At 30.2% G+C, this 24,073-nt stretch overlaps 1 protein-coding gene across 4 annotated transcripts; it reads right to left on the bottom strand.

Annotated features, from left to right (window-relative positions):
• Nucleotides 1-1,669: 1,669 nt before the first annotated feature.
• LOC107451571 (DNA transposase THAP9) lies at nt 1,670-22,573 on the bottom strand. 4 transcript variants are annotated; one of them, XM_087152366.1, is made up of 4 exons: nt 22,170-22,558; nt 18,649-18,733; nt 11,505-11,703; nt 3,761-5,895 (listed from the first exon to the last, which is right to left on the bottom strand). In XM_087152366.1, exons 3-4 carry the CDS (start codon nt 11,592-11,594, stop codon nt 3,880-3,882), a joined length of 2,106 nt encoding a protein of 701 aa, XP_087008492.1. In that variant the 5' UTR covers nt 11,595-11,703; nt 18,649-18,733; nt 22,170-22,558; the 3' UTR covers nt 3,761-3,879. The 4 variants fall into 4 exon arrangements, with proteins under 4 accessions (XP_071042244.2, XP_087008492.1, XP_071042245.2 ...); XM_071186143.2 differs by lacking the exon at nt 11,505-11,703 and having other exon boundaries at nt 1,670-5,895; nt 22,170-22,573; XM_071186144.2 differs by lacking the exons at nt 18,649-18,733; nt 22,170-22,558 and adding an exon at nt 12,833-13,093.
• Between the last annotated feature and the right edge of the window lie 1,500 nt (nt 22,574-24,073).

Genomic DNA, 24,073 nt, shown 5'->3' on the forward strand with positions numbered 1-24,073 from the left:
TCAAATTTGAGAATTTTTTAATCTTTTGAATTGAAAACTGGACCATTTTTTAAACATCATACCAGTATATGGAATATGTGTGAAAGCTCCGTTCCGTTTTAAATCGTTCTATGCTCTTTTATTTCCTCTAAAAAATTAAGCACATCGAGAATACGTTCCCTTGAAATAACATCAATGTTTCATGAGTCTGCATTCGCATGTGAAAGTGTGACGGAAGTAATTAATTATCTATTTTTCGTGGTGGCTAGCTAATAAATTAGTTACATGTGATTTTAAATACGTGATTTCTATTACCGCTCAGCTGCAGCCATAAGGTCATTTTCATTGCTTCCATTGACGGGCCCGCGAAGATTTGAGCCCTTCAAATTCGAAGTGTTAGAGCCTTAATACTGTATCGCAGTACTCATTACTTTTTCTACAAAAAGTAGCACACTACACAACAAACTACGAAAAAAGTAGCGACTATAGCAGTTTCACAACTTATAGTGCTCTACTTTTGACCATTGTACTAGATGGATTGATTCTGTGGAAAAAGATCTTAAACCATAGGCATCAATGGATGGCGAAACCTATAGCGTATGATCCGAGTCAGATGGGAACTTGCTGGGACGGCTCTAGCCTGTACTAGTATGTAATGGTTTGAGGGTCAAATCATAAATATGTTAACTAGTTAGAACAGACGATAATTTAAGCTACAAAATAAGGCACAAAAATGTACTTTCTGTGAATAAACATGTCTTTGTTTCCGACGGATTTGGATTACTGAGTCGAGATTTAAAATATATGGTCGCAATAACTTGATCAGAAGAGCGGCCGAAAATCCGGATCTAGTTTTGTTTTTTGTTATTTCTTTGGAAATGTTCAAACGAATCACATACTTTTTTCAAATTCTAAAACTCGTTTATCCATTCTAGCAAAAATTTATTTTTAACTGTATAACTTAATTTGTTAATTGTCAAATTAAACTGTCATTGCGATTTCTCATTTACAAATTTTTACACCATTTTAAACTACGTAATTTTAAATGACAAGATTTAAAAGATATCGATTTATTAGTTCTTTTGCGCAAGGGGACACGTCTTTGGGATGGCGAAATACACAAAAAGGGGTCTAAATTTTCATGTACCATATTTTCCTGATCGTGGCCACCCTCTCTCTTATTCTGAGGGTCAAGAATCCTTATTCATCAAATAAATAAATAAAATGATGAATAAAAAAGAGGCACTTATATTCGGAGATGAGTTAATACATTTTTTAACCCAAGATTTCAACTGCATAAGTTAGGGTATTAAAGATAAGGCCTTCGTGCCACTAAAATCGCATCTTAGTCTACGTTATAATGCCATGAAACAGGGTACGATAACTTTTGATCTAGCAGATCAAAAGTAACTGTAAGTTTTGATCTAAAAGTATACCGTTTTCTGATATTTTGAGCACTTAACTGTTTGGATGAGTTTACTAAAATGAATTTGAAAAAAGTAAAAAAAAAAAAAATAATAATAATAACAAATTTTAATATTCAGCTAGATCAGAAATTGTGCATATGACATTTGAGGGACACAGTCTGCATTTTACACCTTCAGTTTAAGTGAAACTCATGTGAAAGTTTTCAATTAAATGATGCAGCAATAATTTCTCATGAAATAACTTTACAATAACACAACACAAATCGTCATAAATACTTTAATGTACTTTTATACAATGGGAATTAGAAACAACAACAACAGAACACAGAGAAATGTAAAGGGGAACACAACAATGATTTTCAAAAAAATAGAAGAAAAAAATAAAAAAGTTTGTACAAAAAGGCTTTGTCGCAAACTGTAAATGAATCACATAATAAATTAAAGTCGGAGGACAAAATTTTAAAAAATTGAGTATCTCTTGAAATTTTATAGAGCACATTCTAGTAAAATTTGTCAAAACTTCGCACGATACAAATAATAGTACTCAGTATTAATGAAAGAAAAGGATATTCTGTTACAAATGAATATAATTTTTTTTTCTTTTTTGGTAACAACTGATTAGAAAGTAAAAGAATAATCTTTCAAAATTTCTCCAAAAATTTATGCTTAAACTAAATCTAAAAATAAAATTCGAATTCAAAATGTGTTTTGAGTTCAGTGTACAATTTGGATACAGTGAAACAAAAGAAAATTAAAACCATGCTAAAAGGTTTGACCGAAGAAAAAAAAGAGCTCATAATAATTGTTAAACAATGTTGGAAAAAAAAATTCGATCATTAACATTTTTTATTTTGCTTAAAAAAACTGCATTAATTATATGTAATAATAGTAATTGCAGCAATTAAAACACTTTAATGTTGTTTCACTGAATAGTATCGAAAACTGATTAGTAGTTCACTGAACTCTATTATAACATAAAGCAAAAAAAAAGTCTCAAAGATATTACTTTTATGAAAGTCCAGTAGCAGAAACTTCTGTATCGATTTGCAACACCATAGAAAAATTCTGAAATTTACCCGCTGGGTGTTTATTAAAATATTTGAATTCATATGCTGCACTTATGGGTCTGTAAATTTTAAAATGCAAGAATGTCTAATACGTGATAAAATAGCGGCGCTACTAAAAGAAAGTATTTAAAAAGAATTGATTAAAATCGTTATAAATTTTAAATTTATCAAATGAAAAACTGAAATTCAGCAACAGTCAACCTTAAAAAGATTCGATATTTTTATTGTAATTAATTACATTAAAATAAAAAAAGAACTAAACTCAAACCTAAGTTTTTAAAGCTTATACATTATCACCGGGTAAACCTAAGTTATAAACTATCTGTCCAAAAGTATCCGGACACCCAGTGTTATGGACTTGTCGAGTGTCCCGAGGCACATATTAAAATGATGTTGGTCCCCCTTTTGCATCGATGACAGCCTGCACACATCTGGGAAGACTTTCTACCCGTTTCTGATGAGTGGACATAGGAATTGACTTCCACCACAACTGAAGTGAGTGTTTGCAGTGAGGAGGGTCGATTTGGCTGGCCACGTAATCTGCAATCTAATTCGTCCCATAGGTGTTTTATGGTATTTAGATCGGGGCTCCGAGAAGGCCAGTCCAGTTTTAGAACACCCATTTCGTCAAACCACGTCTGAGCAAGCCTCGATGTGTGAATGGAACAGTTATCCTGCTGGAAGAGAAATGGGCCTTCCCCGAAATACTGCCATAGAGTTGGGAGTGCAGTATTGCCCAGAATGTCCACGTACATCTCAGAGTTTATGTTTCCGACCACAGGAACTAATGGACACAGGTTAAACACCCCCTGACCATTATGCTTCCTCCACCATAACAACCGGATGTCCGGATACTTTTGGCTAGTTAGTGCACCTGAAATTTTTTTTTCTTTACCAATTCAATCGATGTTTTAAAAGCTAAAACCGGATGTAAAGAAAACCTAAGAAATTTTTTGGAGACCGTGGACTCGAAAGTTTAGTCAAAGCTGAATAATGGTTTAGTAGTCAAAACAGTATAATGCGTTAACGCAAACTCTGTAAAGAAAAGATTGTTCCTTTCAATTGCATTTAACTTTCTTAAAACTAGGATTATTTTATATTCCAGACCAAAATACTATTTCTGCTACTGGGTATAAAAATTATTTTGTAAAACCATCTAAAAAAAATTTTTTTTTTTTTTAAGAAATATAAAATAAACTCTTTAAGAAATTTAAAGAAAAGAAAAGACATTTTAAAAATTGATAAGTTTCGAAAAATTATTGGGGTGGAGCGGGGGGGGGGCTGAGCTTTCTTAGCCCCACCTTTTTGACTTAAGGCCTAGGCGCTTCGGTCACAACTAGAAGCCACTTAAAGAACTATATAGAAAATAATACAGAATGATGAACCAGCTGAAAAATACACGTCAGTTATTTATAAATATAATGCAAATTTTTTATGAATTCTAAGGGAACTTCACCAGTATTTACACCAGGTGGCGTGAATGTGGAATGGCTATTATGATGGTACTTAGTCAAATTGGATACAATATTATTCAGGTAATTAAGTTCAGAGTCTTTGGCAGGTGGCATATTCCGTAGGATATCTTTTGTTTTGTTGGCAAACATGTTTCGTTCACCCTCGCTTAAGAATCTTCCCAACTCAGCTTCAAAAATGAGATTGGTAAAGGCCGTCTGAATAAATATACACGATCTCGCATCTAAATTGCGTAATTTTGAAGCGGCGTACTCCCCATAGGCGTCAAATTCATCTCTAGGACGCAAATGAAATGGAACTCTAGATAGAATAGGCGCATCACTCCAAGATCTTTCACGATTTTGAACTGGAGTTAAAGATGGAGGCCCCGTGTGAGACGAAAATGTAGTTCGATTTGAATTGTCGATAGAAGTGATTTCAGGCTCAGTAGCGCTTAAACCTGGCGGTTGTGGGTTCTCTGTATGTGATGATTCAGGACCAGCGTGATTTGAACAAGGCTCATCTCTCAGCGAGCTTTCGGGACCAGTCTGATTTGAGACAGGAGGGAATGATTCATCTGCTGTAGAAGGAATTCTAGGTTTCGTTGAGTCATTTCTCAATACATTTTCAGGACCTGTCTGATTTGAGACAGGAGGGAATAATTGGTCTGCTGTAGAAGGAATTCTAAGTTGGGTGGATACGTTTCTTAACAAGTTTTCAGAACAAGAATGATTTGAAACAGATGGGGATGAACGTTCTTCCATAGGAAAAAAAACTCTAGATAGGTTATTCACATTTCTCAATGATTTTTCTCGATCAGTAACATTAAAATCTGCATATTCACCATGAAGCTGAGTTTCAGGCTGGATGTTTTCTTTTCTGGATGAATCCTCTATATTTTTTTGAATATCATTTGTTCTGACAGTGGAAGTACTTTTTTCGTCTTTGTTTAACATTCCTAACTCAGCTTTAAATATTAAATTCGTAAAAGTAGTTTGAACGTAAACGCACGACTTTGGATCTAGACTTCGTAATTTTGTTGCAATAAACTCACCGAAGAAGTCAAATTTGTCCTTAGGAGGGAACGGGGGACCTAACTGAGATGGAGCTCCTGATCGGATTGGCTCATTATTGCATACGCTCAAGGATTGGATAGGTTCAATATTGCATAAGCTTCGATGACTAGAACTATTAAAAATTTGAGACACTGATGTCGATTCTTTATTAGAAGAAATTTCAGGTCGAATCGGTTTGTCACGTGATGAGTTTTGGGGACCATTAACATTTAAAATTGTAGAGAATGAAGGGTTCGCTATAGAAGAAGGCATTGTATCTTGAACTGATTCATTTTTTAGTAAACTTTCAGAACCAGCGACATCTAAAATCGAAGGGAGAGGTGGATCCTCTGGGCGAGTAAAAAATTTATGATGGATAGACTCATTACTCGAGGAGATTTCACGATCTGAGGAAATTAAAACTGAAGTGAAAGATGGCAGACTAGAATATGTGTCTTTATTTTCAGAACTCACATCACAAAACGCAGAAACGTCAGGTTCAACTTTTTCAATTTTCAAACTAAGTGACGATGACGGGATATCTTCTTGTACTTGTCCATGTGAGAGGATATCTGTATGAGAATTAGACGATTTCATCTGATATGCACTTGGCGTTTGGTCTCCGAGCTGAGTTTTCGAAGGGTTACTAGCATCGGCAAATGATGGATGAAATGATAAATCATTGAAAAATGTGATCTCTGGTTCAATGACAATCTCTGACTTGACAATGGTTTCTGAATTGCTTTTAAGACTTGGAGACGCCTCACTTTCTGTTTCCATCTCCGGACTTTCGGCGCACTTTATTTCAACATCGGGTATGATAACTTCACCTGTACCAACCGGTAAAAGATTTGAATTATCATTGTTCTGTAAGGATAGAGATGATGAGCTCTTTTTCTTCACTTTATTCCGAAACTGAAAGAAAAAATAAATTCCAAGAATTAAGGAGGATATTGTAATGTATATTATATATATATTGAGCAAAAGAAGAGCGTCCATCAAAGAAATTTAGAATAACAAAGCCTTAATGAAACAAAACAAAAGATATAACGGAAAGTAACTTCGTTTCTCCTAAAAGAGGACTTGAGCCGTGGTGACTCAGGCGATGGGGGTGGCTCGCCTCCCAATGTGGCGCCCTGGGTTCGAATCCCAGCGATGACTGGTTGATACGAATTCCGCACCCGGCTCGTTCCGACCACACTGCCGACGCAAAATATCCTCAGTGGTAGACGGATCATGGGTTTGAATCCCCCTGCCGTGAGACTAACCGTAGGAGGTTTTCCTCACAATGCAACGCAAATGTGGGTTAGTTCCATCAAAATATCCTTAACAAAGGCAAATTTCTTCCAATATTTGATCCAGGAGTACCCTTGTTTTCCAGAATAGGTTCAAAATTACAAAGTTACGGAGTTGAACATTTGTAGTCGTAAACTCAAAATTATGTCCGCTGTTCAACGTTTATAAATCACAGAGGACTTACTTATATTATATATTTTGACAGCTGATATAGCAAGGATTGCTAGTGAAAATTCAAATGATTCTTCGAAGTAGTTTTTGGTCAGTGCCTTTTCATATAAAGTTAAAAGCAAAATTTTTGACATATCTTACTTTTTCATTATCGAAAAAGTAAAAATACTGTTCAAGCAAGAAAATAATTATTCGATGCGTATGGAGTAGAGGTATTGGAAGTATGCTATTTTCATAACAGGTTTGCAAAATTTCGATTCAGCGAAATTTCGATTAGGTACATAGAGTTAAGAGTATAAGTAGAGATGCCATTTCCCACCCTCCTATGAGCAGAAACTGAAGTAACTGTCGGCCATCTTGGATTATGCAAAGCATTCGTTGTAGCCTATGGTTGCATGGCTAATAAATGGAAGTTTTCGAGTGTCAAACAGTTGCTTTTAGTTACAAGAAAAAAATCCTTTATTACAATTTCATATTTATATAAATAACATAACTAAAGATTAAATTTAATCATTTTTATGCCAAAAAATCTAATATTTTATGTATGTAGATTTATTTTTTTGACACATAAATGAAAAAAAAAAATAGTTTAAATTGAAAAGCTTTTTATTTTAAACTATTTTTTTTTTTTTTAATGCTTAAAAAAGGGAGGAAAAAAACTAAAGTTTGCTGTTAGTTAATTTTTCATGCGTTTATTAATTTTAGAAAAAAAACTTTCCCTTTCATAAATTATATCCCTCAATTGAAGCAGTCATTTTTTGTTGATTGAATCATCATAGAAAATAAATGAATTTTAATACTTTAATAAAAGTTGTAAAAAAAAATTTGATATTTTTTAAAAAATTTGTATTAAACGCTTTCTATATTATTATATTTATTTTATATATTTATTTTATTCAATAGAATAATACTGAACTTGAAATTCTTTTTTCTCAGTTTATAATAATGAATTTCTATTTTATTCTTAAAAAATACACAGACATAAAAGAAAAATAAATCATTTTATTTGTTTTTACATTATATACCATGAATTTCCATATTTTTTTAAAGTAAGTACTACCAGAATATTATTAGTCATTCTTCACTCACAAATATGAATAATATATGTTGGTTATTCGATAGTAAAATATTGCATTAAATGTATTACAAGTGATAAGAATTTAAAAATATACACTTATTTATACACACATTTAAAAATACACAAAAAACAAAAATTAAAAAAAAAACGTAACTTTATTGTTAACAATTTTTTCGTGCATTTATTAATTTTAGAAGAAAAACTTTCCCTTCATAAATTATATCCCTCAATTGAAGCATTGTCATTTTTTGAAAAGAATTGAATTTTAATAAGAGTTGTAAAAAACATTTCATACATATGTTAAAAAATTTGAATTAATACTTTAATTTGTCACGATCTTGTAAATGGTTTTTGCAATAATATTGAAAATGATGAATAGTTTAATAATTATTAGAGTAAATTAATTAACAATAAGAGTTTTTATTCACTAAATTTTTTTAAATCAATGAATCTGTAAGACCATTAAGCAAATTTATTTGTTTAAATAAAATCATGATTTTTATCAACCTTGCTTTTTAGAATGAAATTAGTTTTGCATCTTTCCCATATGTAGTTCTCAAAGCTCAAGTAAAATTTAGGCATTTTTAAAAACCTAAATTATGCAACATGTAAAATGAAATTCTTTTGTAAAAATCTGCCAATAATAAAGATGAATCAAATGATTTATAATTTGAGTAATTCTAAATTTAACAATGTAATTACTGTCCTTTGAATAATATTGTTTTTGCCAAAAGTTGTCTATCTGAAAGAGAATTTTGAAACAAATTTTTACAATAATACTTCATTCTTATACTTAGGTATTGACTGACAATTGCTTTTACGAGATGAACAACATGATTATCAAGCGGATCATTGTCATATTGATGGTCACTTAAATCTATAAATAGATGTTTCCAGTTCACACTTTGAAGTACTTCAATTTTAATTTTTTTTAAGTTTAAGCTATTTTCTTTACGTTGCCGAAAAACCATTTCACTTTTTTTACAAATAATAAAAACGTCATCACTGGGATGAACCAGTTTACCATTGGATTTGAAAGAAATCAAAGATAATTTTTGGGGTGTTTCCATCTTAGTTAAGGATGCTATACATGTTACACATTTTAAAATATTTTGCAGTTTTTTTTGCAACAAAACCTGATATATAGTACACAATATCTTGTGAACATTCACTTAATGAGCTATATAGAAACACATTGTTATGTTCACAAGTATCTATTATCAAAGTTTCATCAGATGAAGAAGTGCTTAAATTGATGACATTTTCTGAAGAATGAAAATTTGGCACACTTAAAATGCTAATTTCATCTAATGGTATGCAGTTACCATTGGTGGACGAATGTATTTGTGACTGAACAAGAAGCTTTTTATAAGCTGCTCGAAACTGGCGTGCTGTTGGATTGTTGTTGTTTCCACCGTGGAATCTAATAGATGAAAAAAAATAACTCCAAATGGTATTGGCTGACTTTGTAACATGGGAAAAAAATTAATGGGGTTTTAGCAGAAAAGATTAAGCGCTGAACTAAGTTCAGTAAGCTTTTGATACAAATCTTAAAACCTAAAAACCCAGTTTTTCTATTGGAATCCAATATTTTGTTGCCATTTTTACAAACTTTCAATGAGGATATATAAGAATCAGCCATTCTTAAAAAGCTTTCTATCTCATTAAAATTTTTTTCATTAATAGCTTTTTTAAAACCATACTGTGAAAGAGATCTAGTGTTTAAACAATCAAACAAATCAATAAAAATGCGTAAAAACTCAACAGTTGCTTCACTTCCTTCAAATTGTGGAAGTTTTAATTTAACTCTACAATATTCAATTGAATCAGCCACACTTTTACTAAAAAGTTGTGAGGCAAGTTTCACTTTCATTTTTTGCTTAAAATAGTTCACATGAGCTGCCCTTAGCTTATTAGCCAAATGTAAACCTTCATTTTCTTGAAGTTTGTTTAATTCCTTAATAAATCTAAATTCTATTAGAGAATTTTCATAGGCAATGCTTCCCTTGTCTCCAAAAGTATTTCTGACTAACTTTAACATGTGAGAAGGATCCAAAAAAACTGAAATAAAACTATTAGAATTAGCAGGATTCTGAAATGTTGTTATCAAATTTTCATGCTCTAAACAACATCCAAAGTTTTTTGTCATTGTCAGATTTGTAGCTAGTCCATCAAAGGTCAAAGAAACTACATCTGCACCAATTTCGTGAAGCAAAGTAAGGCAAGTACTTAGTAAAGTTTTTTTCTGGCTAGTATTTATGCCAGCAGTTAGAAAATATCCCAAAGGCAGCTTCCAATGATCATTTATACATACGAGTAATACAACAAAGGCTTCTTTAGCCAACGGAAGTGAATCATCATTTTCATTTTGTCCAAGAGTGACGTGCCCATGGAAATTCTCTCCATCAAACTCAACATGCTGGCGTATGGCCATTTCGTCAAATACTAAGCTGAAGTATAAATGGTAGGCAGTGTTCTTTATTTTTAATTCCACAGCATGAAAGCATTCATCTGTGAAACCAGGTTCCCCATCAATCCTTTGATACCATCTAGCCAGCGTTCTTTGATGAGGTAAGGCTAAATTGAAGGTTTTACGCACAAACTCATACGCTCTCGGTGAATAGAAGTGCAGAGTTAACGCAAAAGCTCGGAGCTCATTTAAATAAGCTTTAGGTTTTGCTTGGTTTGATGCACTAGCCAATTGCCTGGTCAAAAACTCTTTGTTTACACTGGAAACAGTTTCTAATACATGAATTGCATCTTCATCAACAAGTTTTTTCTTTTGCAATTCAGAGAAAAGGATATTTAAGGATGTTATTTTTTTCTTGTACCGTCTAGTTTTCTGGTGGACTTTAATCTTTTTATTCTTACTCTCAATAATTTCTGATAATAGATCAATTTTTCTTTTACAAGCTTCCTTGGTTGGAGATTGGCTTAAAATAATTTCTTCATTGGAAGTAGAGGGATTATTTGAAAGAACTGTATTGTTATAAGTACTTTTTTCCTTAATGTAAGCTGAAGGTGGTTTTCTGGACTTATGTTCCTAAAAAATGATTTTCAGTGTAAGTATTAAAGAATATAAATTTGAAACATCTTTTTTATTTAATAAATGATGAAGAACACTTTTTTACTTTTGAATAAAATATAAGAAATTAATTAATATTAAATTTTCACAGTAACATTAACTTTGAAAATGAAAACTTAGTCGTCAAATTGAAAGTTTGCTAAGTTGAACTACCATTAAGTTATATTTCACTTCACATTAAAATAAAAGAAAATCTCAGTGCTAATTTTAATAATACTAAATTAAATATACATTAATTAGTTATATTTATAAAGCACGTAAGAGGCATTGTATGAGATTCCGATTTTTCTATAAGATTTTTTTTGATATATTAAATATTAAAAAGTTCTTTTTTTATTTGAAATATTTCATTTACCTCTTGAAATTATTTAGTATTTCAAATACGTCCCAATGTCACCAAGTGCCATCATATTTGAATTATTATGTTAAAGTTTTGTATTAATTGAGGGGGGGGATTTATTTTGGTTTGATACGCTAGCCGATTGACTGGTCAAAATCTCTTTATTTACGCTGGAAACAGCTTCTAATACATGAACACAAATCTCACGAAAATAATAAAACTGTTTCAATTTCAGATACCTTAGTTATATTTATAAATTTCAGAATATGTTATATCAAGGTAATACTTTTAGGGGGCCACGCATGGTAAACAAGGTATGATTTTTTCCACTGTTCCCCAATTAAAAAGAAGAATAAATCGAATTTTGTTATAAGATCGATTAATCAAAATCTGGATAATAGAGGTTGAAATTTGTACAAAGTATTTACAATTTTGCATTAGTCCTTACTTTCCATACCCCTTATTTAAAGCAATGTAAAAAAAAATAACAAGTTAGAAACTAAGAAATATTAATATAAAGAAATGGATCAGTAACGCATTACAAAGAAATTTACCTTTTTCAAATGAGGTGGAAAAGCAGGAAAAATTGATGGTATTGCGTTTGGTCTAAGACGCACACAAGAGAGAGAAGTTCTGTCAATCATATCTTCTGAGAAATGCTCATTGCACAATTTACTACATGAAGAAGGCTTCCAATTAACTCGTCTCACAGCTTTGATCCATAACTGTTTACGTTTTTCATCTTTAGGAAAACTGCAAATAAAATTCCAACTTAAAAGCATGAACATAAAAACTCGTTAATTATCTAAGTCTTTTAAAGAACCGACTCAAAAGATTTATAATTAACAATTAGAAACAACTTTATTAAAATTTTGATAATTACAGTTAATCCAGTCGATAATTTCAAAAAAATAAATGCAGTAGCACAAATAGTCTGTTTTCAGTCTATTATGCTCAACTAAAACCCACTACTCAAATATAGATTACCCACAACTGGAACTTTTAATTTATTTCATTAACTTAAAAGCATATTAATAATCAATAAAATGCAGGAACTTAAGTAGTTCGCAAAATGAGAGTGTGGCGGATTTTTGTCAGTTTCTATAGTTCACTGGATTTCCTATTATAAAATTTAAGGAAAGGTTTCTACCAAGGTTATAAAAGTAAAAAAAAGTAACAATTTGGGTGGATTTTTTAAATTATGCTTGTGTGTTAAAAGCTCTAAAAAAATTTTATGTCATTCATCAGTTCAAGAGTGATCATAAATAAAATAGCAGTTGAATAAAAATCAAATTGTTGACAAACTAGACATTATAATCATATTTTTAAATTCCACTTAATAGCAGAGCAACAGTTCGAAAAGCAACAGTACTGATTTGTAATGTTTAGATTACGAAATAATAATCAATAACAGTAAATAACAGAAAACACACAAAATGATTTGAGAAACTGTTCATGATAGATTAAATTTAATTTCATAAAAGCAAAAAAATATTGTAGCAAGTAAAATAAATACTTTCAACCATTATCTATTTCCACTAATTCGAATAACACATTCTACTTATTGATACTATAATTATACCATATTAATTGTCAATTAAGCAGTATAAAAGTAAACGAAATCTCATAATCTTATCTATAATCAGTTTTACAGTGAAAAGTATTTTATTTTGATATTCTATAAGCCACTTAGAACTTCTATTTTGATTCGTTTCAATAAAAATTTATAAGAATCAAGGTTGGGTTTGAAATGAATAGCTAATAGTTAAGAAGAAGAAAAAAAATCTTTAGTCTTCTGACATTAAAGATACAGTTTATTGTAAGAACAGAATTTAAAAATTCTAAATTAGAAAATGAATAAGAGAATTGATTTTACACTTACCTATGAAATGTAATTCCAGTCATTTTCTTTGTCCATCGATTCGTACAGCCGTATGCAACGCAGCTCGTCATTTTCACAAGCAAAATATATTTAATTCAATGTTTAAAAGGTAAAATAAAGAAAATCGTTAAAGAGAAATAAAAAAAACGATAAAAATAACATTGATCAGCAAGTTCAACGAGCAGAAGATAGCAGCATTCGAATGTTTTGCATAAACCAATATGGCCGACCGGTTACAGTGACGGCTTCACTGTTACTTTCTCATGTCATCTCTACCTATACTCTTTACTCTATTAGGTAGCTCGAAGATGCTCCACGCGAATTTAAACTGATGAAGACACGATAAAGGCATTAATTGATGCAAAGCGGCGAATAAGAAATAACTCATAAGATTCCAAGGAGAATAAATTTATTGAAAAAAAATTTTTTATGATTATTTGAAATACCTAACCTAAGGTTTAATCTCAAAGCTATATGTATGGGATTCTCATGTTTTTATGGAAAGAAATTTGAGTCGTTGCCCTACAACTGTTTTTTTTCTTCTTCTTTTTCTTTTCAAGGGACATTTTTAGACATAATTTTTTATCTGCTGTAACAAAGAGGCTTTGAAAGCTCTTCGCAGTAACATTAAAGGAACATTTTTTGCATTTTTTCGTGAAACTTGTTTACGAGCAATTGTAGCATTTTCCAGTGCGTTAAATACTACGATTTTAAACTGTAATAAAATGGGAACTTGTTTCTAATATGGTACAAATAAAATTGAAAATAATTTTACTCTCTTAATCATCCATTGTCTAATTTTTATTACAATTTAGTGAGATTGAATCACACTCAACAAAGTTGAAACTAGTTGTAAAAAAGCTTTGAAAAAACAATAATTTTCTTTAGAAAAATGCATAAGAAGATCTATGGTTTGATCATTTCTAGTATATGTTGTCTTATTAGTCATTTTTTAGACTTCTCATGTCACAATTGCGGTACTCTGACCTTCTCGGTATTGTAATGCGTAACAGAAAAGCACCTATGCCTGAATTACAAGGGTGGTATTTAATGGAAGGGAATATTTTCCCCTTAGTTCAATTAAAACGGAAAACTTCTCTTGATTACCGGAGCAATTCCATTTAACAGAAGCGGAATGGTGTATTAGGGAACATAATGATTATTGACCTTGCTCCCACAGCAGGGAAGATAAATGAGATTTTAATGAGTTAGGCGAGCGGACAAGTCGAAGGAGTCTGTCCCCAAATCAAGGAGAAACGCATAAATTAACAGAAAAGGTAGATGTAGCCCATATTTAAGAGTCTCGAAAAATGTTGGAAATTTGGCAAATGTGCGCTTTTGTTCGACTACACTACCATAACACTGAATTACCATTCCATCATTGTTAGATGCGCAGAAAATGCAGTCCATTTAATACATAATTAGAAGGCAGCGAAACATCTTAATTGTTTCGTTTTCAACGTAAATATTTGCCTCATATTAAGGACAGGAAAGAGGTTCAATTGAGTATGTTTGAGGAAGAAAAAACGCAAAACCTTTTCGCACGCTTCAAAAGCGGTTTTTGTTTATGGATGGTTGGCTGAATGTAAACAATGATAAATTTTCTAAAACCGGAAGAAATTCAGAAAACTTCCGGTGTATCCCTCCACTAAAGTTACGTTAACGAGGTGATGTGTAAACAGGCTTAATCTTCTAGGAAGTTTTATTATTTTGAATCATGTTTAAATTTAAGCGTAATTTTACCATTCATATGAATTTTCTGTAATTTATAAAGTCTAACAGATCGCAAGCCTAAAACAAATTTAAGAAAATTAACATCACAATATAAAAAAGTGTAAAAGGTTTGCCATTTTTTGAGCATTATCTCTTATTGGCTATTTAAGTGTAAAATACCGCCGTTTGTTATTTTTTTGTATAGCGTCATAGCATGTTTGTGGAGTCTTCCGAATTCATTAGTTGTTTGTTTCGTTAAAATTTAAGTTGAAAGAACGCGTTATATTGTAAACACAAAGTATAACAATATTGCATACCCTCCAACTGCTACGGAATTTCCGTTCAGAAATCTTCTTTTCAGACGGTAGCAAAATTAATGTCCTAATATTTAAAAAAAAATTAATTTTAGCGTAACTTGTCCACTATTACTTATAAAAGTGCAGGCCATATGGCTAGATTCTTAGGTTCTGATAAAAGTTTTATGAGAGATCCATTTGCTTTAAAAATTTCTACTTTGGTTCGCTACCACTAGAAAGAATTATTTTCAAAATCTTCATAAGTTGGAGGGTATGATATTGCATAGAGCGCTTTTTATAACTTGGCGTAAAAATCAATCGAAATTGGTAACCTGGAAGTGTTACGACGAATGTTAACCGTTAGCGTCATCTGTGCTTTGCTTTACACGACCAACCATCTATATTCAGAGTAAATATTAGGAAAAATACTTATGTTTGGGCTTTAAGTTCGGTTCACAGTTAACTTAGCTACGTCTCAAAATGAAAAGTTGACAAGTTGTCCATTACGCTCTTTCATCACTCGCGGCGTGGCGTCATTTTTTTTTCTTTTGTTTTTGCAACAAATTCCGCAAATTTCTGTTCGAATGAAAAATAAGAATTTTTTGTAATTTTTTTTTTATTTAAATAATATTCTTAACAAAATAGGACCCTGGTGTTACTTTTTTTTAAAAACATAGTGTACTATAATCAATTTTGTAGTCATTGGCAAGACATAGAGATTCAAAAGTGACTCGTTCGTTCTTTACATTTATTTATTCTGTTTTGGTTTGATTCTTACCTTTATTTATTACATTGCTTCTAAAATAAACTTACATAATCAACAAAAAAAGGAAAGAAACTAAAATAAGAAATTTTATAACTGTTTTAAAATCTAATTTCAGTGAACATCGAAGCTATAACATTAAAATGTCAAAACCTAGAGTTCCCAGTTGAGGGTCTAAAAAAATTAAAAATAACATAACTATTTATTTTAATCGTAATGTATAATAAATTTTGTTGTCATCGGCAAGACATAAAGAATCTAAAGTGACTTGTTCACTTTATTTCTTTTGTGTTTGTTTCTTACCTTTCTTTACTTATTTTGTTTTCAAATAAACTTACATAATCAACAAAAAAAAAAGAAAAGAAATTTTATAACTGTTTTTTAATCTAATTTCAATGAACCTAAAAATAAATATTAAAACTATAACATTATAATGTCAAAATGTAGATAATGTCATAATGTTCATAGCTGAAGGTCTAAAAAAACATTTATTCTTTCAATATTTTGATAATTTTTGAAGAATCTTTTCTTTTTGACCAAAACCAGTTGAAACAAATGAGGTTATTTTCTTACATAGAAAAAACAATAACATTAATTTTTCCACAGAGAAAGTTGAAAACCTGTATCAATCTAATTGAGAAGGTTTTCAGAAAACAAATAGTGCTTAACTTCATTTAATATATTTTTTTTATTGAAAAGTATTATTCATATATGCTTTTTCTTTTAATTTGTAGGACAGATTTATATTATTCTCAAGAGTGAGAAAAAACAAGGTATAATTTGAAGGAATAATTAAGCAGTTATTAATTTATGTATATGCATAAAAATTTCATTCATTCTTTCTCCTAATGGCAAAAAAATAAAATAAATAAAAAGGAATTTTTAATTAACTGGAGAGACTGGAACTGGAATTATCTACACTTAGGAAAAAAAATGTTTCAAACTTTAGAAAAACACTAAAAGCTAAGTTGGTTATAATATTTTATTCATTTATTTTTTTACTAAATTAACTGATGACGTTTTTAGGAAACATGAGCTAAATTTTTAAATTTAATTCTAGTATATTATAAAATAGTATCATATTTGTTTGATTATCAAAATTTAAAACTAAATATTTAACATGGTTTATAAAAAATTGTTGTAACTTTCAGTATTTTATATTATTTGCTGTAAAGTTAATTTTAAAGCATTAAACGCTTTTCTGACTCATGATCTGGATAGATACATAAAGATCTAAGCCCAGTGGCAGAATTGATCGATTAACAGTGTGCGACACACTGTTCTTGCAGAAAGATTTTTCTTCTTGAAAAAATTAAATTACTTTTCTTTTGTACAGAAATTTCCTACAGAAAATATTTGATTCATGTATTTAGATTATATCCCGATATATTTCAAACATTACGGAAAATTCGAATAGTACATTTGAGTATTTACTTTTTAAGGCAATAATTCTATCGAATTTTTGGCAGTTATTCTTATTGATTTCTCCATAGTTCTTAAATCTGATAATTTTTATTCGATACTATTTAATTCAAAAACCTAATCTCGAAACGGAATACTCATTTGAGTTACCCCTTTTCCAGGAGTCCGATTCGCGTGATTTCGTCATCGAACTTTATTTGGCAATTACTACTACGAATTTAATGATTTTTTATTATTTTTTATTGAGATAATTATTTATAAAATGAAAAGAAGGAAATAATTAGAACGTTTTTCCCACCAACAAAATGCGAGAATATCACCTATATCAGGGGTCGTCAAACATTTTTGATCATCGACCCCCACAAAGTAATTTTCTGTTAATTAAAATAAAACTTTATTAGATACTGTGTTTGTACATTTATTTTATGATTTTAAGCATTTATTAAAGTAATAGTACATTGTGTAACAATAGTTTTATGAAAAATATATTAACATTGAAATTTAAATACCTTATTATTAAATAATAAGTAATTATGCATAAGTAGATATACTAAGTAAAGTAACTGAAGATTTACTGCTTCTTGATCAATGAGATGGGTGTGCCTGGTGTTCGCTATATAGGGTTCAAAATTGGTCAATTTTAATTTTCGTCAAAATTGGTCAATTTTGTAATTTTCGTAAAAAAATACAAAGTGTGCTATAGTTTTGTCGCGGGCTGTACTAATCCATATTATTAATGCTTACCTTCTTTTTTGTGCATTGATAATTAAAATTGATATCTAAACTAAACGAATGGTTTTATCGAAACAATAACTAATTATCCAAAACTATAAAAGTTTTAATGACACTGCAAATATTCAACACAGTTTGCAAAGATAGCTGAAACTGCGTATGATATTTGCATTTGTAACGTCAATGCTCGTCACACGTGTCATTTGGACAAGCGCACATATGCATATGACATATAAACTGCGCTGAGTTCGTGCCACTGCGTGGTGGTACGTAAATACTTGTTTCACCTCAATAAATATACGTTTAATAATTTATGTTTTATAAAGAAACTGATATTGAGTCAATTATAAAAAAAATTCACAAATTTTACATACTTAATTAGGTATGTGTGATTTGCGTATTGAGAACTGTTTTTTTTTTCCGACCCACAATCGACCCTTTCGATTCGGATCGACCCCCATTCGCCCCCTGTCTCAGATCGACCCCCGCTTTTGTTAAATAGACCCCTGGGGGTCTATATAGACCACTTTGGCGACCTCTGACCTATATTATTAGAATAAAAAATTATTACACATTTAATTAAAATATATTACATCTATCTATATATTTTTCTTGTAAACACAGAGCTATTGTTATTTTAAATTAGTAACTAGTAACATATATGTTTGTTATTATTAAAAGTATCTTGCAGAAAGATATTAGCGCTAGAGAGTTTTGTCGAAGAGAGCTCGTAAAAATTCTGCCACAGTGGATCTAGAAACGTTAAGATCAGCTGATTATATCACGTTATTCAGAGTGGTCCGGTTTTTTTTTCGTACTGTAACAATAGAGAAATGATAATTAAAATATTTTTTTTTTCAAAACATATGTGGCACTAACAGAATTCTTACCCTTTTAATAGGTTTTTGGATAGTTTGTATACTGGGCAGGCATGATGCTACTTCAACTGTTTGGGCGAATTTTGCAACTTCTTCCCTGAAAGGTGAATGAAATAGTATAAATGTTAAGTATAAATGAAAAATTGAAGTTTGAAATTCAATTACGAATCAAGAATTAATCTTTACTGGAATAAATACCAGAAACCAGAATTTATAAATTTGGAAAATATTTTTCCTTGAAAATATTGACTTGTAGATTTGTGAATTTCCTTGAAAATATTATTCAGATTTTCAAAAAATATATTTATGCACAATTTTCTTAAATATTTTGAATAAATATAAATAAAATCAAGCATTATTTTTATACAATTTTTTTAAAAAGAAATTGTGCTAAAAATTTAAATTTTGCCAAAAACTTTTAATTTAATATCATTAAATAAATTCTTAAAACAGAGCTCATTTTAGGCAGGGTGAACAGGGTGCAGCACCCTGCTGCAATTTTAGTCAAAAGAATCCACCCTGTTGCCTCTGAAGTAAATTAGTGCCCTGATGTAATAGATTCCATACACTTTTTGCCCTTTCTTTACTCAACCCTTCTTTATTTTTTCCCCAAAATCTACAATGGATTTCTTAAACTTTTGTTATTTTCAACTCTTTTTATTTAGTTTGTCATTGCTGTCAATACATAGATTTATATGAGAAAGGAAAAATAGCCATTACACTCCTTTGTTGCACTTGTCTTTGAAAGTTTGCAGTTACTTCACTATCATTAGATCATAATTATTATTAATCATTTTAATTATTAAATCATAACTACAAACACTTAAAAACGTAAATTTATTATTTATTAATATGTGCATGCATTTTAAATAAATTACTAAGCTAATTAGCTCATAAACTCGATATATATATGTTAATTTATTAATAAAAATTAGTAATTAATACGATTGCTTTGCTACTTTTAGTAAAGTAAAAAAAAAATTGACAATGTTTCTTAATAGAACGTGTAAAGAACATGGAAAGAAATTATTGCCTTTTTAGAATAATAATGCCCTTTTTTTTAAACTTTTGCACCCTGCCCTTTTTTCTGCCTAGAATGAGCTCTGCTTAAAAGTGAAAATTATAATGAACATAACATAAAATATATCCATGCATTGTTGTTTAAATATTTTACTGAACTGCACTCTTCAGAGAAAATTTTTGCAGACGCCCTTAGAATACATTTATTTATTTAAATTAACAAGCTTGTAGTCAAAAAAAAAGTTTAACATTTATCTTAATTTTATTTTTATGGAAAAAAAACTGAACTAAATTATCTTAGATTACACAGACTTCTAAGACCTAAAATAGCATTTTTTAATGGATTTAAATGATAGGAAAAGACATTGAAAGGTTAGAGCTAGGGGTACATTAGACTAGGCTCAATTATTTTAAAACCATTAAATAATTTTTTTTCTCCATTAACATGTTGCACTACTAGTCTACAAATCCTATGTCAGAATCGCATGGTTCAGTTAAAGTGTACTATTTTTATACCAACAAGTTGTATTTTAGCATTATAAAACTTTACCCTCTTCAAATTGTTTCAATCGAAACAGAACACATAAATATTTTACAAGAATAAATATTTTACAGATTAGATTTTTAATATAATAGCTACTTGTAGTTGCGAAATTTATCTGACTAAGAGAGAAATAATTATGATTTTTAGTGAAACCCAAAACATGGGGTATATTGATCCACTAAAAACAGTTAATGGTTGGACAATTAAAATAATTCAGAGAAATAATATTAAAAGCATTACTTTATTTAATTTTTAAAGTTAATACTATCTTAAATTTTTTTTAAATGTATTTTTAGATTTAGAAAAATCCTTCAAAGATTTTTTTTTTTTAATAATTCAAGTTACACTATCCAAAATCAAGACTAACAAAATGACAGGCAATAAAAGTTAACACATATTTAGTAAAAACTACTTTAATTAAAATTACTTTGAACGCATCGTGTCTACAAATATGCATTTTCATAGCTGCCAACATGGATGAGAAAAAAAATCCAGTAGATTTAACGAAACAATATATATTTCATGAACAATATAAATTTGTTGCAAAATGTAATAAATATTTTACACTTAGGGAATTTTAAGGATTTTTATAGTTATCAAAATAGAAAAATTTCAATATTTTCCAGTTATGATTAACATTAAATGAACTTGAAATGTTATGTATTATGTTTACTCATAATTTTGAATAATAGAGGCATTTAATTTATCAAAGATAGTTAACTGATTTTTATAAATGAGGCTCGCTTCATAATGTATTAGTAACACTTACTTAATATTCAAGCAAGCAAAAATCTGCCCAAAACTTTTATTTCAATAGGGATTTTTTTTAAGGAAACTTCATCAATTTTAGGGAATTTTCTAAAATGTACTAAAACCAGGGGAATTTTTATTAAACCAGTAGACTAAGAGAAACAGGCCAAATCCAATAGAGTTGGCAGCTAGGCATAAATTTCATTAACAAAAATTTACTTAAGCTAATTTTATTCACACGAAATAATAAAATTCGTCAGAAATATTGCTTTTTATTTTTTGCGAGACTAGAACAAGATCTAAAATGTAGATAGTTTTAAAGATAACTGAGCAAAAAAGATATTTTAAATAAAATATCATGCATCTATATTCCTAAAAATTGGCTACACATTTTATTACGCATTAAAAGAAATTGGCTACGCATTTTATGTTAAAAAAAATTAAATTTTACAAAACATTATCTTCAAACAAAATTTTTGAGGGTGTAAGATTTTGAGATTGTGTCTGTATGTTTTTAATATCTTAATGCTACATAGTGATAAAAAATTTTGATAAAACAAATGTTGAAATCTCTCATGGTTAGCCTAATGGGTAAGGGACTCTAATCAACAATCTGTTTACCACTGATGATAGGTACGCCAACAACGTGGTCGGTGTGAGCCAGGGGCAGAATCAACCAGCAATTGACAGGATTTTAACCCGGTTCACCTATTTGGGAGGGAAGCCCAAGGTGCCAAATAGATTTTAAATTTGCAATTAAATTTTATCAAACTTGCAATAAAAAAAAAAAAAAAACGTGTAGATATTTGTTTAAGGGTGGCTATGAGTTATACCTTTTGAAAGAAAATTCAGTCTACTGTAAATTGAAATAGAAGGAAAAGCTATGTATGTATTTCCTACATTTCTAAAATATATTAAGACTAGAATATTTCTTGATTAAAGCAAGAGAAGCTTAGAAAAAAAATAAAGCCATCTATTGAAAGATCTTGCCGAGTTGGAAGTTAGACACTTATTAATTTTTCAAAATATATAAAAACTGGGAATTTCGTTGATTAAAGCAGAAGCTGCCAACAAAAAATGCAGTCCTACTGTAAATTCAAGTAGAATAAGCAGCTTTATTAGTTTACTATCAAAATATACACGCAAAAAAGGAGATTAGGATAATAAACAATCAAGAAAATCAAGCTGTGTATTTATAACATTTTTAAGAATGGCTTACTTATAAAGTTTGGAAAGTGACTGTGACGATTCAGTCTCACAACGGCTTTTTAATTTATTGTAGAAGGCCATTCTTGTTAATTTCTTTATGTTTGGAGGATGATTATGCTCTTCTTGGCATCTCGTGATAACACCGTTTCTGAAAACGACCCTCGATTTACAGAAACCCCCATCAGTTTGTTCTGCACATTTCCAATACGATACACCGGTTGGCTTATTGTATTGTATTCGGTACAAATTATGTTTATACAGTAACAGATGCCCGCCTCGGGAAGTTTTAATAAACTGGACTTCCGAATCTGACATTTCCACGTGAAAAAGGAACCGAATGTAAACAATAACAAACAATCTGTCTCAAAACCGGATGAAGAATAAATCTTTTGAGTTTCCGGTGTATCTCTCCGCCGGTCGCTTTTGCTTTCATGAAGCCGAAGTGTGAGCAGGCTTATTATTTCGAATGTTTTATTTTTGAGACTAAAGACTTAAGTTTTTAAGATTTCATATTACCATTAGCATCGCAAGTGCTCTATTTTTGAGATGGACGAAATTAAAATACACTGCCACACTCTAAATTTCACTCATATCAAAATAAATTTTATAAAAAGATTAATATCTTTCTTGTTTCTACTTTCAAAAAATTTAAAATGATTGATAAAAATGTTCTGTTTGCCCGAAATATTGAGGGGGACTTATAGAGATTTTTAATTATTAAGGGGAGAGGTCATGTACCCAACGTTCCCCTCGCTAACGACAGCTATGCATTTTATATTCGTGAAAAATTCTGTTTATATTCGAATTTTTTCAACTTTTCTTTTGCGTTTAGTTTACCCAGAATTCTTCAGTTTACTCACACCTAGTATCGGACCGCTAATTCGAATCTCTTATAACTTCAGGACCGTTTGTGCTAGGGTTCTGAAATTTGGACATTGTCTAGAAAGTACAATTTAGACCTCTATCCTAAAAACCTCGTTATATAAAAAAATCGAAAACACCGCCGCTGTTTGATTCAACTTAACGCTGCATTTAATTTAATGCACACAAACTGCGAAATTTTGAAGCTTTAAATTGTATAGAAAAGTGTACAGGAATTAAGAAGAAATTTAAAAGAAAACTAACATTCGATAATTAGTTCGAGAATTATATACTGTTAAATATGTAGGAAAAAATACCATGCGTGCCGCTCTACAAACTGTCTGGGTTACAGAATTAAAATTTGGCATGCTGAAAGGGCTATATTTGTTTAAAGTCGTTTTCGGAACTCCTATTTGTTTGAAAACTATAGCAATTTTAAGTGCTCTTTTTGAGAACTTTTTCCGATTATTTTGCTTTTCTGCTCTAAATCTATAACACTTAAAAACTTGAAATTACGAAGATTTGTAGAAAACTGTACCAGGAGTTCAATGGAATAAAAAACTACGTTTCGATTATTAATTTGAGAATTATTAAAGGTTAAACTTGCGAAAAAAGGAGCCTGTTGATTAATCTACTGTTTGCTGAAATGCAGCTACAGTGTTGAAATTTGATGTGCTAATGGTACTATTTTAATTTATAACTTAAACGAGAGTTTTTTTTTCGATATTCCTTTTTCCGAAATTTAAGTGCTTTTATTTTTGCTTTTTTTTCTTCCTTTAAATAATAATTAGTTAGTTATCCATTGTTGTAGAAAAATTTAGCTCCCTCGAAATTTTCTTCCAATACTTGATCCAGGAGTGCCCTTGTCTTCCGGATTGGGTTCAAAACTACAAGTCTAAGTAGTTGAACAATAGTCGTTGTAAACCCAAAAATTGGATGGGCTGTTCAACGTCGGTTATTAAAAAAAAAGTGGCATAAGACAACACAAAGTTGATTCTGAGAAGAAAAAAAACGAATTTTCGCACGGACAGGAACTGTTTTTCCACAGCATAC

The sequence above is a fragment of the Parasteatoda tepidariorum genome, chromosome 9 (genome assembly GCF_982258835.1).
Source record: "Parasteatoda tepidariorum strain Cologne lab strain chromosome 9, Ptep-v5.0, whole genome shotgun sequence".
Classification (NCBI taxonomy): domain Eukaryota; kingdom Metazoa; phylum Arthropoda; class Arachnida; order Araneae; family Theridiidae; genus Parasteatoda; species Parasteatoda tepidariorum.

Excerpts from the sequence above, each read along its gene's own strand:
- LOC107451571 (XM_071186143.2), bottom strand. The coding sequence starts at position 22,474 with ATGTCAGATTCGGAAGTCCAGTTTATTAAAACTTCCCGAGGCGGGCAT. Across the intron at positions 18,734-22,169 it reads TCACTTTCCAAACTTTATAA|GGAAGAAGTTGCAAAATTCG; the intron begins GTAAGCCATTCT and ends TTCACCTTTCAG. Across the intron at positions 5,896-18,648 it reads TCCAAAAACCTATTAAAAGG|TTTCGGAATAAAGTGAAGAA; the intron begins GTAAGAATTCTG and ends TTTTTCTTTCAG.